At 39.4% G+C, this 19,002-nt stretch overlaps 1 protein-coding gene across 1 annotated transcript in view; it reads left to right on the top strand.

Annotated features, from left to right (window-relative positions):
• Positions 1 to 9,347: 9,347 nt before the first annotated feature.
• Positions 9,348 to 19,002, top strand: part of tmem178bb (transmembrane protein 178Bb) — a 114,196-nt gene continuing 104,541 nt past the window's right edge. The window contains exons 1-2 of the mRNA XM_017494888.3: positions 9,348 to 9,625; positions 10,190 to 10,842. Of these exons, the coding sequence (XP_017350377.1) occupies positions 10,461 to 10,842 (382 nt within the window). The 5' untranslated portion in view covers positions 9,348 to 9,625; positions 10,190 to 10,460. The remainder of the gene's footprint in view (positions 9,626 to 10,189; positions 10,843 to 19,002) is intronic.

The raw sequence follows: 19,002 nt of genomic DNA, 5'->3' as shown, positions 1-19,002 counted from the left end.
TAATGTTACATGACGTATACATAACTAATGTTGATAATTAACTCTTATTTAAAATGTTTGCGACTATATGTCTAATTATGCCAGCTTTGGCCTAACGATATTAAATCGTAAAATAAAAAGATGAGCTATTGTTAGCTTCGGCCATCTCATGTCAATATATATGACTTCGTGCCTGTTTCCTGAACACCATACGGAAAATTAGTGTGGTTGTGTCGTTTTAATGTCCTAGTTCTCACATTAGTGCTAAACATGCCTAGTGTTCAAATATGTCGCAACGATGGCAAGACAGATAATGCGCGTCTTTATATTGACTCCGTGTTGAAACAGGCTTTACAATGGTTCCGCTTTGAAAAACGTCTAGCACCTGTTAGCCGTGTTATTGCCAAAAACAGCATATGGCTATTACCACCATAAAAACAAAACATATCAAATATTAATATTTATTATGCTCTGTGGAATCATCTTTCCTCACACAGGTGCCAGGGATTAAACATACAATTTTTCTTTGCTAATTTGTTAAAATATCACAATATTCACGGTAATTTATTTATTTATTTATTTATTTATTTATTTATTTATTTATTTATCTATCTATCTATCTATCTATTTAGCATTCCCAAATCCACAAGAGACAAATCCAGACCTTAAGGTAACAAAGGCAACAAAGCTGTTTCCCCCCATTTTTCCTATCAACTATATCCATCAATTCATCTTTCCTTTCTTCCTTCCTCCACATAACGAGAGTCCCAAGAAGATTGAAATGTAATATAAGTCTATACTGCAACATGACAGCATTCAGAAATACAAAGCAAAGTAACCAGAAAACAAAATATTTTAAGTGAGTGAACATACGTGAGTGAACATTACTAATTACAATTATTTACCCCCCCCCCCTTAATATCTTATATTATTAAAATGCACTATTTTACACATTTTTGTTACTGGAACAACTGTGAAACCTAATATACTAAATGTCCTGTTGTTTAGATAAGTCAAGTCTTTATCTTAATTATTTTGTCCCACAGGTGGGGGGCATGGTGGTTAGCACTGTTGCCTCTCATCTCGGGGGATGGGGGTTTGAATCCTGCCTCTGCCCTGTGTGTGCGGAGCTTGTAAATTCTCCCAGTGCTTTCCTCCTGGTACTCTGGTTTCCTCCCCCAGTCCAAAGACATGGGCGGTAGGCTGATTGGTATTTCCAGATTGTCCATAGTGTGTGTGTGTGTGTGTGTGTGTGATGGGTTGGCACCCCGTCCAGGGTGTCCCGCACCATATGCCCTGAGTTCCCTGGAATAGGCTCCAGGCTCTGCTGCTACCCTGTGTAGGATAATCAGTACAGAAAATGGATAAATGGATTTCATGCCACAGGTATGCAAACTTTTGTACTTGACTCATATATTTGTATGCCTGATACTAAGAGCTGGCCTGACACACTCGCCATGTATTGATTTGTCCACTAGATGGGGATCTGTTCATGGGAACAAGATTGGCATTAAATAAACATTTTTGATAGATGGCTCTCCACATTGGTATGAGCATCACATTTTTCCTTCTCTCACAGTGAGTGTATCTATTAACACAATTCTGGGGAAAACAAAATGGAAAAAAAGAGAGACTGTGTTCAAGATAAGGCGCTTTCATGCAGCGCAAGACAAATTGCTCTGGTTGTATCTACTGCATTTTCAGATTACATTGTCTGGCATCCTAAAATGCTGCATAGAGAAAAATAATTAAAATTCAGCTGTCAAGATGCCATTCATACCATTGTAGAGAAAATTACAGTTGCATAGTTAAAATTCAGTTTTAAAGTGTGGAAATATGAGCTGGGAAAGCTATTAGACCTACTTTTATGTGGACCCTCAGGGCAGAGATTATTATAATGCCACATTAAATCTATGACTGCTTTGCCAAGTGCTGAGGTGAAAAAAAAAGAAAAGAAAAGAAACGGATTTTATTTTTCTATACACAGTAGATGCTGTGTCATTCTGATGCAGAAGTTTTTTCCCTTGAGGTGAAACAGCAAAGAGAGAATATAAGCAGTGAATAAACAGTACTTTAAAGTCTAGCTCAGTTGAGTCCTTGTTCTCTGAGAGGACAAAGGACAAATACATGACAAAACATTCATTTAGCCAAGAGTTTAATTACATCCAGCTAGTTGCTAATCAGTGCTGCAAGTGGGTCTTTATTCACTGATGGGATTTTTGTTAAAGGAAATGCCCACCCTGAAACACATTACATATGTTTATACTGAAATGTTAGTGATGTTATTAGTTATTCTGGTGCTAATTTGTTGGTCGGTGTTGTATTTTCTTTATTCCTGTGAGAAGTTTGTGTGTGTGCCAAGCAGACGTCACAAGAGGACCTCGCTAACACAATACCAATGGTGTTTAAAAGGAGAAAAAAAATTCAATGGTTTTAAACATAATAGATAAAACCAAAAGAGCAAGATCGTCTTTTCTCACTCCCAATTTTCAACATCATACTAATGAGAAATCCAACATAGGGGAGATGATAAACATCCATCCATCCATCCATCTTCTATACCGCTTTATCCTTTTCAGGGTCACGGGGAAACCTGGAGCCTATCCCAGGGAGGAGGCAATAAACATTGTACTCAAAATTCCAGAAAGCAAAGCACCTCTAGGACACAGTTGCGCTGAGTTACAGCAGAGAATGAGTTCATCTAGTTAGTGGTCTACACGAGAACATGGCATTGTGGGTAATGTAGGAAACCATTAACTAACATGAAAATACAATTTGAAAGATGTTTAAACTAAAAACTATTCTCGGGCCTCCTGGCCAGCTCCATCAAACTCCTCCAAATGATTCAGAATGCAGCAGCACGTCTCGTCTTCAACCAGCCCAAGAGAACCCATGTCACACCCCTCTTCATCTCCCTCCACTGGCTTATTGTAGCCATCTGCATCAAATTCAAGTCCTTGATGCTCAACTACAAGACCTTGTCTGGAACTGCACCCTCCTACCTCAACTCTCTCCTGAAGGCTTACGTTCCCTCACGCAATCTGCGATCAATCAACAACCGACGCTTAGTAGTACCTACTCAGCGTGGCTCAAGGTCCCTTTCAAGAACATTCAAACTAACTGTTCCTCAGTGGTGGAATGAACTTCCAACCTCAATCCGGACCGCAGAATCTCTCACCATCTTCAAAAAACAGCTAAAGACCCACGTCTTCCATGAACACCTAACCAACCCATAAAAAAAATTGTCTATTGACATATGGTGAGTGTGGTGTTATGTAAATAAGCTAAAATTAGATACCTAACACACTTATGAAATGCTGTTTTTAAGTTATCCAACTTTGTAAAACTCTTTTGGAACATAATTATATAATGACAGCATGCTTTTATCAAAATGTTCCACTTTTTCATGATCAATCATTCAGGTAATGTATATGCTAGTTACCTCACCAGCACTAGCTGCATAGATAACAACACAGCCTGCTAGATTAATTATTTAATCTTAGCTAATTACAAATTGGTCTTTCATTGAGTTTAGTTACTAGATAAAGATAGCTGAGTCAGCTAACTAATATTAACTGCTTAGCTAAGTTCAGTAAAGTTAACTAGCGCCCTAGCTAGCATTAACCCAAACAAAACTTAAATGTTTAGTAACTGTATGTAATGCAAATGATTATGGAACTAAAGAATACATATCACAAAAGTTTAAAAAGCATCTCTAAGTTGTAATATTGTCTTCCAGATGATTTCTGGCTGAACCATGAAATGTACACTGGCCACTTTAATAGGAACATCTCTAACCCTGGCTATTCATGCAATTATCCAATCAGCCAATCAGGTGGCAGTGGCGCAATGCATAAAATCATGTAGATACAGGTCAAGAGCATCAGTTATGGATTGCAGGAGAATGGTCAGGCCGGTTCAAGCTGACAGGAAGGTTATGCTCACTTAAATTCATAGTAAGCAGAAAAGCATCTCAGAATGCACAACACTTTGAAACCTGGGCTACAACCAGGGTGTGAATTACGGGGGGGGGGTTGGCGGGGCCTGACCTCCCCCACTAAATAAGGCTTGATTCCCCCTTAAGGACATCAAAACAAGAAGTAGGGGGGTCTTGAAATTTTCACATTTTACTAAGTTTTAAAAGTGAAAAATAGTTTGCATTGCTCAGTCTGTCTGAAAAGAAAATGCCAGTATAAATTTGATCACCCCTAAAATGGGTCATACTATTGTTAACGCATGAACACATGCAGTAGGCTAAATGCGGGAAATACCATGCGATCGTGCACTCAATCGGCCGATTGCAATGGAGATTACATGGGAGATACCTTGAGTGTTTGATACAATTAAATATAGTTGTATCTCAAGCATACATTTCCTGCACTGTTTATCAGAATGAAAAGTTTATGGTGAAATGGTTAAGATTAAGTTTACCTGTTGTCTTGAGGTCACTTTCAGTCTTGAGTGTGAATGAAGCAAACTGATAAAATACTGTTCATCCATTCAGCAGTGAAATAGTTAGAAACCACTTCAATATCATTTTGACATACTGAGATGGTGTATTGTACAAAAATTGTGGCATTTTTAAACATATTCTTTTTGTTCTTCTTTTCAAAATTTTTCGATACCAATACCATTCCACTGTGTAAGATGCAACCCTTTAGTCATGACTCAAAAATGTCTGATTCACCCGTGTATAGTTTAGGTTGGTAATAAATACAAACTTAATGCAGTGACCTTTTCAGATATAAATAACAGAGGCCTTTTTTACACTTAGATTTCATTTAACACTGGTGATGTCATGATTAAGAGAAAGGGAAGAGCCATAAGGCAGTTTTTTACTGGCAAGAAAAGACAATTAAGTTGAGAAGTAGTTCAGAAAGTACATAATACTTTTTTAAGGCATTCATGGCACTATTCGTCACATAAGGTTGAACAGAATTATATGAATTATAGCATTTAAAGTGTTGTGTTCATGTGTTTTAACCCTAGGAACTCTGTAACCCTAGGATACAGCACAACAGCATGGTTCACTGAAGCATGCGTCTGCATTACACGAACTAGTTGCACACTGGCTACAACAGCAGAAGACCCCACTGGGTTCGACTCATGTCAGTCAAGAGCAGGGATCTGAGGCTACGCTGGGCACAGGATCATTGAAACTGGACAGTTGAAGATTGAAAAAAGGACCAGTACATCAGTAGTTTCTAAAATGAACAAAATGCCACAGTCATTGTTACTGAGCTCATTTTTTCCCCTCATTCTAATATTTGATGTGAAGATTAACTCAAGCTAATGACCTGCATGTACATGATTTTATGCATTGTGATGCTACCACATGATTGGCTAACTGGAAAATCGCACGAATGAGCAGAGGTACAGGTGTTCCTATTGTGGCCACTAAGTGTATTCCACAATTACAAAAGAGCACAATTTAATTGTTTTCAGTTATGACGATCTGAAGAGAACACGCTACAGGCTTGTAGGCTAAAGAAGGATGTTATCTAAAATCATCCCCTCTCTATGGTTCACTGACTCACTATTTCAGTATCTGACAGATGGCTACTACTCTCATAAATTATTCAGCAATATACCCTGTGGACAGTACAATAGTTCTCTATAACAAACACATTAGGCCAATGGATCGGTTTAGTTGTATCGTATCACATTTTCCAGAAAACATATGTTGCAGTAAACTGGCTGTACTTTGGACAAAGCCAGCCAAGCATGAAACAACTATGTTTATCACCTCATGGTGTTTTTGGTGGATATGTTAAATGCTGCATTGAAAAAAAATAAAAAATAAATAAAAACAAGCTCTGGCTGGATGTTTCTGAAATTTTCTCAAGCATTCTGAATTGTGACTCGATTTATCTTTTGAGCTCTGAAATCTCTGGCCTTGAGCTTACTGATGGCATGTCAACAACCAAATGGCCATGATGTTAAAGAAAAAAGAATGTTGAGAAGATGGATTCATGTGTCCATGATCCAATATACCAACCAGCATCTCATTCTGAGTTGTTTTAGATGTACCTTTATTTAACTGTGTTCCATACAGCAGGTGTGTTTGCCAGGTTTCAACAAAATTTCCGGCTCAACTACTTCTCAAAATACAGACAAAAAAGCCTCAAAATTCTTTTTCTAATCCTTTGCGTGGGAAACAAGGTCACCATTGTGCACATGCATTTCTGATATACTGACATTGTGTACGCCATAATTTCCCTTACCCTCTTCCAATCCTTGCAATATATCTTACAAGACAAATGGTTCTAAACATCATAAATATACTGTCTGCACTTATATATTTGAATTTGTTTGGGGAAAGTAGATGTAATTCAAGTTATTTGATATAAAGTAAGATCTTTGTGGATATGGAATATTTTTAAATTAAATTATTTGTTAACCCTGTCTATAACTGTCCTGTCTGCTGCTCCACCTCCACTGAAAACATACATAGACAGCAAGCATGGGGCAACATTATTCTCACCCCATTGGGCCTTTATTAGTGCTTGTTGTAGTTCTGCTTTGTGAACACTAGGTGCAATAACAACTTTATGTAGCAGCTATAAAAGTGAGTAAATAAATGGAACTTTGTTTCCATTTGAAACTTTTTTTTTTAAATGGCTAAACACAAAATATGTTTTTTTTGTTACGGCTAATATATATGGAGAAGCCATCACTGACTTTATTTTCTTGCATAGTGTCACCTATGGGCTGGAATAGTACATGGAAGATTCTTGTGCAAGGTTTATACAGTGAGGGACAAAAGTATTTGATCCCCTGCTGATTTTGTACGTTTGCCCACTGACAAAGAAATGATCAGTCTATAATTTTAATGGTAGATTTATTTGAACAGTGAGAGACAGAATAACAACAAAAAAATCCAGAAAAACGCACGTCAAAAATGTTATAAATTAATTTGCATTTTAATGAGGGAAAAAAGTATTTGACCCCCTCTCAATCAGAAAGATTTCTGGCTCCCAGGTGTCTTTTATACAGGTAACGAGCTGAGATTAGGAGCACACTGTTAAAGGGAGTGCTCCTAATATCAGTTTGTTACCTGTATAAAAGACACCTGTCCACTGAAGCAATCAATCAATCAGATTCCAAACTCTCCACCATGGCCAAGACCAAAGAGCTCTCCAAGGATGTCAGGGACAAGACTGTAGACCTACACAAGTCTGGAATGGGCTACAAGACCAGTGCCAAGCAGCTTGGTGAGAAGGGGACAACAGTTGGTGCGATTATTCGCAAATGGAAGAAGCACAAAAGAACTGTCAATCTCCCTTGGCCTCCATGCAAGATCTCACCTCGTGGAGTTGTATTGATCATGAGAACAGTGAGGAATCAGCCCAGAACTACACGGGAGGATCTTGTCAATGATCTCAAGGCAGCTGGGACCATAGTCACCAAGAAAACAATTGGTAACACACTACGCCGTGAAGGACTGAAATCCTGCAGCGCGCGCAAGGTCCGCTGCTCAAGAAAGCACATATACATGCCAGTCTGAAGTTTGCCAATGAACATCTGAATGATTCAGAGGACAACTGGCTGAAAGTGTTGAGGTCAGATGAGACCAAAATGGAGCTCTTTGGCATCGCCGTGTTTGGAGGAGGAGGAATGCTGCCTATGACCCCTGGAACACCATCCTCACCGTCAAACATGGAGGTGGAAACATTATGCTTTGGGGTTTTTTTTCTGCTAAGGGGACAGGACAACTTCACCGCATCAAAGGGACGATGGATGGGACCATGTACCGTCAAATCTTGGGTGAAAACCTCCTTCCCTCAGACAGGGCATTGAAAATGGCTCGTGGATGGGTATTCCAGCATGACAATGACCCAAAACACACGGCCAAGGCAACAAAGGAGTGGCTCAAGAAGAAGCACAATAAGGTCCTGGAGTGACCTAGGTAGTCTCCAGACCTAAATCCCATAGAAAATCTGTGGAGAGAGCTGAAGGTTCGAGTTGCCAAACGTCAGCCTCGAAACCTTAATGATTTGGAGAAGATCTGCAAAGAGGAGTGGGACAAAACCCCTCCTGAGATGTGTGCAAACCTGGTGGCCAACTACAAGAAACGTCTGACCTCTGTGATTGCCAACAAGGGTTTTTAAACCAAGTACTAAGTCATGTTTTGCAGAGGGGTCAAATACTTATTTCCCTCATTAAAATGCAAATCAATTTATAACATTTTTGACGTGCGTTTTTCTGGATTTTTTTGTTGTTATTCTGTCTCTCACAGTTCAAATAAATCTACCATTAAAATTATAGACTGATCATTTCTTTGTTAGTGGGCAAACGTACAAAATCAGCAGGGGATCAAACACTTTTTTCCCTCACTGTAGTTGCATTATAATTTAATTTTTCCCTTCAAAGATACTGGATGTCCCCTCCCCCACCTCAGTGTTTACAGACGGTCTGAGTATAGCCATCTTTTCCTCCATATGAGATAAACAAATAAGCGAATTCTGTCATTATGCAATATGTCATGAGGTGATGCATACAGCTGAGCACAGGGATTCACATGCGCACGCCAATCCGGGAAGGTTCGAGATGCTTTTCTGCTCAACGTGATTGTAAACAGTAGTCATTGCTGAATGGAGGAGCCACAATCGACTTTAGTTATGTGACTAATGTTTTAAAAAAAATAAGCTTTGAGGTTTCTGAAAGGAAGTTGTTTTTACTCTTTTGCTGCTACAGAAAGCTTTCCCTTAGAACCTAGTGACAACTAGCAGTACAATAATGCTCTTATCAACTGGAGGCTACAGCCTGGAGATTACTTAGGATGGTACTGCTTGAAGTACCAGGTAATAGATTTGGACCTCAATTCCACATGGACATTCTCAGTGTGGTTGCTGGGACTACAGTTGCTGCTATGGCCTTGGGACTGCAATTACCACCGTACAATTTTGCACTCGGCTCTCCTTTAGTGAACAGTGGACTGGTTCAACAAAGACTTCATGTAAAAACCATAATGAACTTTCCTTTACGTTCACACTATCCGGTGTTAGCCAGATGAGGGTGGGTTCCCTTCTGAGTCTGGTTCCTCTCAAGGTTTCTCCCTCATATCATCTTAGGGGGTTTTGCCTTGCCACCGCCACCACTGGTTTGCTCAATAAGGATAAATTCACACACTTAAAATCTGTATCCTGTGTTTATATGTCCCTGTGAAGCTGCTTTGAGACAATGTCCATTGTAAAAAGCGATATACAAATACAATTTAATTGAATTGAATTAATGAGGTTGTTTATTACAATGCCATCTGGAGATTTCCGACACGCGTGACCACTTCCGAGTCCAGAAACTGGTAGTTCTCCCGCATGACGTCATATCGCTGACTCAAGCCTCTGCAGGTGGCGCTGCGCCTTTAAGAAGGTGCTTTAATAAACAATGAGCGTCTCCGGCTGGCAGCATGACATCACCGCTGGATTTGGAGACAGAGACGCGCACGGGGAACGCTGAGGCACCATTAACCGAATCTGCACCATCCAAGTAAATATTGGCATCGCAGTTTCTCCAGGAGGTATTAGATAACAGGTAAAGAATATATAGGCTATGTTCCGTGCAGAATTGGCCACAGACCGAGAAGGATTTAGCGCCATGGCCTGGATTTAGGACTATAGAGCTTCAGCATCATTATTATCTGACGGTGAGTAGAAACTACTGAGTGATTAATAGGAAATGAAGGCCTGTGGATGCTTTGTGTGAACAGCAACACTGCTGTGTGCTCAGGAGTACTTTTACGGTCGATAGCCTTTCGCTTGGGTAAGATTTCCTGCATGCAAATCTGCTCAGGTATGTTTACAGAATTGCAATGAATTTCTACTGCTTTCCTCACTGTACTAGTTTAGCCGTATAGACTGCACGCGCAAAACGTGAGAAATGATTTGCTCCCAGCTCGGACCGTGTTTACTCTTACTATTCAGTGGATGCGATGTCTGACAGAGAAGGGTTGTACTTTATAGACACATCAGCATTTCATTCATTCATTTGCTCTGCTTTGGTATCCTCTCTGGCCATCACGATTACGCTCCTCTTCAGCTATTCAATGCAACATCATTTAGAATGAAATGAAAATACAGGATACAAGTCAGACTATCATGTTATTTGTTTGCTTTGTTGTCGTCTATGGGTTGGAATAGTGCATGGAAGGTTCTCGTGCATGATTTAGAGTTGTTTTATAATTGTTGATCCCCCCCCCCTTTTTTTAAAGGTACTGGATGTCCCCTCCCCCACCACCCCGTTTACGGATGGTCCGGTTATAGGCGTCTTTTCTTCCATTCAAGATAAACAAAACAAGCGAAATCCAGTGCACGGACGGATATTTATCGCGTCCCGACATTTCTAGAGGTCAGATTGCGTTGCCTTGTGTGTCGCGAGGTGATGCACACAGCTGAGCACGAGGACTCGCGCGCGCACGCCAACCGAAGCTGTTCGTGGTGCTGAAGGCGGCTGAGAGAACGCGCGACAAAGCTGCGAGGAGTATGGCCGCCGGCAAGCTGCTGCTCTACGCTGGTCTCTCTCTGTCCCTGTGCGCGCTAGGCATGCTGGCCGTGGCCGTGTGCTCCGACCACTGGTACGAGACGGACGCCAGGCGCTATCGCGAGCGGTGCCGAAGCTTCTCGAGCCGCCGCAAGGATCCGGGTTTCATCTACATTCCCAACAACAGCCTGCCGCTGCGCGCCAGCCGCTCGCGCCTCGACCGCTGGGAAGGCAAGCTGCTCGTGACGCGCAACCGACGGCAGCTTTTCGCCATGAGCGCCGCTGACGAGTGCAGCCGCCAGTACAACTCCACCAACATGGGCCTGTGGAGCAAATGCCACCGCCTGGGGTTCGACCAGGATATCGAAGACCTCATTCGGAAAGGTAAGCGCTTTATGTGTTTGAGAGCTAGAAAACAAAACAAAGTAATAATAACAACAACAACAACAACAACAACAATAATAATAATAAAAAACAAGGGCTGGGATTATTATTGCTTTTTGGGGAAAATGTTGTCGCGCACCAGTGAACACTGAACTGTCGGTTGCGTAAGCATCACGTGCCAGTCAGTGTTACAGTTTTACATGCAAAATCCCATGCAACTGTGTGTATCTTGCACACATCACCAAGCGCGCAATATATCATTTGTTAATCAGTTGTCCTTTCTCAGAAGGCTGCATTGTGCACGAATTTACATATCATCCACTATACGTTTTGCGCGCTCTGATCCAGTCTCGTGAAGAACTCCAGATGTGGTCCCTCCAACTGTACGTGTTTCAATTGCAAAAAAAAGGTTTCACGGTGTAATTGACCATATCACTTATCCCTCTAGAACACTGGTTATGCTGTTAACCAGAGTTAATTCCCAGTTTGTGATGATTTTTAAAAAAGTGTAAACGCCCGTAATTAAATATGCATGGTTTTGTGATGTAAAAAATGAAACCATGATAAAAGATTTTTTCCCCCACCTTTAATGTGATATAGCAAGCAAAAAATGTTTTAATTGAAAAGTTTTAGGAATGAAAGAGAATGCCTACAACAACTTGGTTGCACAAGTGTATGCACGATTTTATAATGGAGAATGTGACCGTCCAATCACATTCAAATTCATGTTCAATAGTAATTATCATAAATCTGCCATCAGGGAAGTGATTCTGATTAACCCCAAATAAAGACCAGCTGTTGCTGTAGGATTTTCTTGACATCTTCTTGTTTTTATCTGAGAGCTGAAGCCATGGTTGGCAAAGAGCTTACAAAGCATGTATGGGATCTCATTGTGGAAAGGTATCAATCAAGATAGTGGTACAAAAGAATTTACCTTGGAACACCATGAAGGCCATCATCAACAGGTGGAGAAAATGGGACACTGTTGTGACGTTACCAAAAAAGAACGTCCAGCCAATATAGACAAAAGGACAAGAATAAAACTTATAAGGGAGGTTGCCATAAGAGCTACTGCAACATTAAAGGATCTGCAGGAATATTTGGCAAGTACTGGTCACTCTCAATGTGACAACAATCTCTTGTATTCTTTACATGTATGGGATATGAGGTAGGGTGGCTAGAAAGAAGCACTTTCTCATGGAAAAACAAACAAACATCCAAGTCCACCTAAATCACCCAAAAATGTGGAAGAATGTGTTATGGTCTGATGAGACCAAGGTAGAACCTTTGGGGCATAATTCTAAAAAGTGCAAAAACAAGACAGCTCGTCACCCAAAGAACACCATACCCATGCTGAAGCATGCTGGTGGCAGCATCATTCTATTGGGCTGCTTCTCTTCAGCTGGGACTGGGGTTCTACTCATAATGGATAGCTCCAAATTCCTATCTATTTTGACACAAATCTTGCAGGTCTCTGTTGGACAGCTGTAGAAGAATTAAAATTTCACCTTCCAGCCTAATAGCAACCCAAAGCACTTATCCAAGTCAACAAAAGGAATCGCTTCTGAAGAAGAATCAGCGTTTTCGGATGTCCCAGATCTAAATCCTATTGAGAAACGCTGGAATGAATTGAAGAGGGCTGCACGCAGGAGATCGCAATTTTATAGATCTGGAGCATTTTTGCAAGGAAGAATGGAATAAAATTGCCAAATCAAGATCAAGTGCTAAGTTGGCAGACTCTTACCGAAAAAGGCTGAGTGCTGTGTTACAAGCAAAAGGTGCTTTAACAAAGTTAAGGACTGTGCACACTTGTGCAACCAGGTTATTGTAAGTTTTGTTTTTCTAAAATATTTCTGTTTGTTTTTCACTTGAATTTTGTTGGTTGCTATATAACATTCAAGGTAGAAAAATCTGACATGACTTGCCTTGGTTTAATTTTTTATTATTATTTTTTTTACATCACAAAAACGTACAATTTTAACAGGAGTGCATAGACTTTTATATCCACTGTATAAAGCTATTAAAGCTATTAAGTAATCTTGTGCCCATCAATTAGTGTCATTAGAATGCCGAAACCATGAAACCCTTAGGATGTTAGGTAATTTTATTACACTGTGTGGTCTTGGAAAACGTATAAAAAGCAGGATGTATAATGATGTAATGGCAGACGTTTGTAACCCCTAATCAATGACATATTTTGCAATTTTGTCAAATTGTTTAAGAAGAAACTGAATTACTTTGCCAGTGTCATGAAATTGAAATACTTTCCCAGTGTCTTTGTTTTACATGAAAAAACTACATTTGTAAAATGTAGTATTAAAAAAATCGTGTAAATCTGATTTTCTCTGAGACATTTTTTTCAGCCGTTGGTTTTCCCTCACCAAAGGAAAGGAAATAATTATGTTGCATAAAAGCTTTCCTTAGGAAAGGGAAACTTTTAAGTGCCATCAAAAACGAATCACTGCCATTGCATTTGGGTTTAGGTAAATGAATTACCTTCGATCATTGATGCTGAATATAATTGGTATCGTTCAGCATGTGGGCTGATATATTTTCCGTTAATATGTAGAGATAACTCGAACACAATATTATTTCCTATAAGGGCTTTTTTGTGAAAGGAATGGCTTTAGTTTAGATGGTTTATGTAAACAGCTAAAGCCCTAACCCATATTTTTATATATGACTCTGGAATGGTAAACAGAGAAATTATTACAGATAAGATGAGACTACAATCTTTATATCCTCCAGATGAGAGATGACCATTGTGTTATTTGTCTAAACTGCCAATGTTAAAGGAAAAATCCACCCTGAACTACTTGAAAATGAATCTTTATAATGAAGACGTAATCATTAATGGCATCCGAGATTTATTTTGAATAGAACTAATAGAATATATTTTTTAGCTTAAATTCGTGTTTTCATTGACATGTTTGTCTATATTCACATTGGTTAAAGTGTCCTAAATGGCCCACAATGCCATTTGACTAGCCCTTGCTTCATCTCCACATAACGAGAGTAATGCAGCAGAGCTTTAGTCCTTTAGTCTGTCCTGCTATCTCACCTCATCATCTGTACACTCTGCTCAAACAGATCAACGTTCATGCTAATACTGCCATCAGCGCCATTGCCATCTCGTAGATCAATAACTGGCCGAGTCTCTGTTGAAACTCAGGGCAGCTGTGTTGTGTAGCTGCACTGCATTCTGGAACTTTGAGTCCAATGTTTGCACCAAAGTCTCAACTGTTTCTATGTTGGATTTCTCATTAACATGGTGCTGAATGTTGATGAAAAATGCTGAGTGAGAAAAGAAGCTCTTGCTCTTTTGTATTTAGGAGCTAACAAAGAAACATGATGGTTATCACTTATGTGTAGGATCTTTGACATTTTTTCAGATTGTCCTCCTGTGATGTCAGCACGCCACAACCGCTGTCTTGTTGATCAAAATAACAAAAACACAGCACCAAGCAACAAAATAGAACCAGACTCACGAAACACTAAATATTTCAGAGTAAACATTTCTAATGTGTTTCAGGGTGGAGTTGTAAGGAGCTTTAAGGCTTCCAGCTCTCTCTGCCAAGGTGAATCTGCATGTGACAGCACAAAATGGCCTCTGTGCAACATTCACATACAAGCTTTTACAAGCGTGTGTGTACCCTGTTATGTAACTCAGTATTTGATGAAGAGGCGTCTTTGTGAGTTGCGAATGTTACAAACCTGTGTGCAGCACAAGCTGTCTGTGTTGTGTCTGATCAGCAAAGGCTTGTTTTCTTTCTCACAAGGCCAGTGTTTGGCAGCATGATTCAGAACCCATCCTAGATATGATCATAGTACAGTGTGTGTCAATTGAAAAACACAATATGTAACGACTATTCACTGTCTTTCTATTTGTGTGTTAGAGAGATAACCTTCTATCAGCTTTTTCATTGCTTGCTTGAAAATGGATGATAATTTAAAATGTGTGTGCGTGTGTGTGCGCGTGTGTGGGTCCATGGCTCAATTCTATTATCCATTATTATCCCGACACACAGCATATCTTTGCATGAAATCTGCTGACTTTACTCTACTTATCACCCCTCCTCTACTTTATATATCCATAGGAAATTCATTTTGTTCTTACAAACACATTAGATTCCCATGAGAGAGAATGAGAGAGAGGGGGAGAGAGAGAGAGAGAGGGGGGGGGGGGGGGGGACGGGGTGAAATAGAAATGGAGAGTGCTAAAGGAAAGGGCTTGAAAAGGAGGTTTATTTTTTACACTGTAAGAGGATAGAACTTTAAGCATTATTTTGTATTCATTCCTATAATTGGTGCAACCCCAATTCCAAAAAAGTTCAGACACTGTGTAAAATGTAAATAAAAACAGAATGATATGATTTGCAAATCACATAAACCCATATGTTATTCACAATAGAACATAGAAAACAAATCAAATGTTTAAACTGAGGAAATTTACTTAAGTTACTTTAAGTTCATTTTGAATTTGATGGTCACAACACGTCTCAAAAAAGTTGGGACGGGGCAACAAAAGGCTGGAAAAGTAAGTGTTACTTAGAAGAAACAGCTGCAGGAACATTTTAATGTTAGATTAACAGGCAACTGCCAATGTTTGAAGAAGAAGACATGGGCTTCTAGGAAATAAAACAGAAACATGGTCTAACAGCCTTCAAAATCTCTTAATAAATCTCTTCTCTGGTTCTTGATCTTGTCCCTTGTGGAACGAAGGTTTTACTATGAAATTTCAAGCAATTGTTAAGAAAGAATAAAAGATTTCAAGGGCTTGACCATTCATGCACACTGGGCATGCGCATACAAGTGTAAATAGGAAGTTGGTTGCTAGTCCAAACTGGCGGTCCATGTAGGGCTCATGCCGCTTGAAATGAGATATTTTGCCGATTGCTCTAATCGTAGCTCGCCTCTTGCTCATGTAGGCAGCTGCAGTGTTTAACTGCACAATGGCTGCTAAGAATGACGACAAAGCCAGCAAAGCTTGCGGTTCAGTCTCCGTGTTGTTGTGTATACGATCAAGGTAGCGTAATGGTCATATGGTAGGGGTTTGACGAATCAGGGAAGGATACACAATGATCCAGAAAACCCAATCAGGGGGCGAATGTGGGCAGCCATGCCTCCGTTTTCAGAAGTCTTCATTTTGGTCTGTTTACACTGAAACGCGAGCATGGAGTTTTCAAACTAAAACGTCTTCGGCGTTTCCAAAAGTCTTGTAGAGCCAGAGTAGTGTAGATGACAGGCATAACCATAGCAAAAGTTATGCATTTTAAAACGAAAACGCACTAGTGTAAACAGGGCCTTTATCCATATTTAGACTTTGGTCCACAAATCAATGACCCCTGGACTAGACAGTTTCTCTCGATGGACAACCTCAGGATTAGGAGACATTGGTGGAGAATTGTGTAAAAGAAGCAAAAGTAAAGTTAAAGGGAAACGATTCATAAGACAGAGGCATCAGGAGATTACAGGTAAGGCAAACAGTATAAAAAAGAGAAGTGAGAGCGATCATTCAAGGAAAGTGAATCCTTTTTCATCATCCACCATCTGTTCCTCAGCTCTCTACAGGAAACCCATCAGGAAATGATGAAGATGTTTAGGCCTTAGAGTGCAATCACTGAGTCGCAGATCCAAAGTGAGAGACGCTTGGCCCCCTACCTAAACCACATCGTCTGTCCTCTAACCTAATGAGAGAGCGACAGAGAGAAGGAGGTGGGGGTAGTAATTAGATGAGATGAGGATAGGATTACCCTCCATCTCCATGGGGATATTCATATCCATTGGGTGTCTAAATTCAACACTGAGAGGAGGATGCTCTGGCCTCTTGGTTTGTCACCGTAGCCCTAATGACACATAGGTGATGACATTAATCAGGGAGAATTTTACTACTTGCCTCTCTAGGGTACAAACAATTTCCTTCGGAAAATACCATTAGGAACTCCTCTAGTGGAAATAATATTGGTTGTGAGAATGGGTGGCTGCTATAAATGCGCTAGCAGGGCTAAGCCCTTTCTGCCTTTCAAATAGAAAAAGATATCAAATATAGGGTTTCATTCTCTAGGGTTTCATTTTGGCCAGATCAGATTATTTGCTGTTAACAAAGGGCTTAAAGCAGATTTTGGATTTATTTTGGATTTTTTGGGAACCAAATGCACCAGTACCACCAATGGCCATAAGAAAAATACACAGAATTACATGAAGAAGCAAGGCTGGGACTGATTTCTTTTTAGCCTCTAGATTCATGCAGCCCATCAGTAACAGTTGTGTCATTACACAGACTTTGACACCTATCATCTGATTTTCCCCAAAATGCCTTTGGAGGAGATACAACAAGTAGGTAAACTAAGCACTTATTGTCCAATCGAAGTACAAATAGCACAAAAGGACAGATGACAGAACTGTAAGTTTGGTGTTATTATGATTTAAATGAAAGGGTTTTAGCTTTTCTGTTTAACATGTATGGTCTTTGGAGGAAACGTGGTATGTAAACCATAATGAAGCTGCCTACACTGTAAAACCGGATAAGTTCATTTAACTCAAAAAATTTGAGGAAACTAATAACCTCAAAATTTTTAAGTTGATAAATCAATTTCTTTAAGCCAAATACACTTAAATATAACAACAATTTATTTTAAATTACAAATTTTTAGTAAAATTTTTGTTATATTTAAGTGTATTTGGCTTAAAGAAATTGATTTATCAACTTAACAATTTTGAGGTTATTAGTTTCCTCAATTTTTTTGAGTTAAATGAATTATCGGGTTTTACAGTGTATCTATGTTTAAGTGTTCATGTCTAATAATTTGCCCCACATCATTCTTATTATGCCATTGATGATCCTCATGATATATTGCATTGCTCAGCTATAATAGTTTCATTATTAAGCTATTGATAGATATTATATTTTAACCTTCTCCTATAATATAATGACCAGCCATCACTGCGTAAGAACATCTTTTGATTTCCTCAGGTATTAAATAAAGCCTTTTTGTAGGCTTTCTGTTTAAAAAAAGAAATAGAAAAAAGGATAAAACAGATTCTATATTTCCCCTGGGTCTTTTTAAAATCATAATCCAAAAGACGGAATTTTGTGTTACTGCTTTTTCCCTGGTATTTAATTTATTTCTATTGCTGTGCCATGAACGAATTTCAAACCACACTCTTGAGTTATTTTTTTGAAACAGCTTAACATTGTGACACTGTCATAACCCAAGCCACAGCTTGCAGAATGTTTCACATCTTTCCATTATTATTACAGAATACCTTGGTGAGGATGCTACTCTTCCTCACCAAGGCAAGTGCCATGAGTTTGTTTATTCAAATGCTTTGCCATTGACACTTAACCTTGTTTTTTTGCTCCCTCATCCATGTTGTCTTCATCTACACGTGTCGTCGGGTGATGGTGAAATTGTTTCCATGCTGCTTCTGTTCATTAACGTGCACCTCAGTAAAACTCCTGTAAAAAGAATTGCATACCTGTGTGACTACAGAGGAATGTCACTCTGTCAGCATGAATGTTTCAGACTTTGTTCTGTGTTTGATAGGTAAGGAATTAAACACTTTAAGCATGATGTATTATGAAAATGATTACCAACGGTGTGGCATATTTCTCAACATGAAGCAGAGCTACTATTTCCATCCCAAATTTGATTATTTTCCAATAACAGCACTTTCCAAAGTGTTCCATTCCTTTTACAATTATTAAATTTTTGACATTTTTTAAAGAATGACACGTAATACTTTCTATCCATATGTTTTTCTCTCTTGAGGTAACACAACAAAATGCAGCTTGCCACATTACTGAGAAACCGCAAAGCCCTCCATCCTGAAGACATTCCCCTGGTGGAAAAAAGCCTTAACTCTGACTGTTACAAAGCTCTGACGCTGGAGACTCCTTCCTAATTCCTCCCCCCTTCCTATTTATTTATAATAGATGTTTATTCCTCACAGAAAATTTTGCCATATCAACAATTACATACACATTTTAACAATCTATTTACTTGAAACATCCACCACACAAGTCCCTTAGCTGTTACCATAGAAACTATCATTATTAAGTATTAAAACAGTGCATTAATATAAACTTGTGAGTTGCCTTGCAGCTGAAACTACAGTCTGAGTGACCATTCTGACCAAATAGAATCGAGGCTTCAACAG

Source organism: Ictalurus punctatus, chromosome 19, assembly GCF_001660625.3.
Source record: "Ictalurus punctatus breed USDA103 chromosome 19, Coco_2.0, whole genome shotgun sequence".
Classification (NCBI taxonomy): Eukaryota; Metazoa; Chordata; class Actinopteri; order Siluriformes; family Ictaluridae; genus Ictalurus; species Ictalurus punctatus.
The sequence above is the reverse complement of the archived record's forward strand: the minus strand, read 5'-3'. Positions and strand labels throughout refer to the sequence as shown.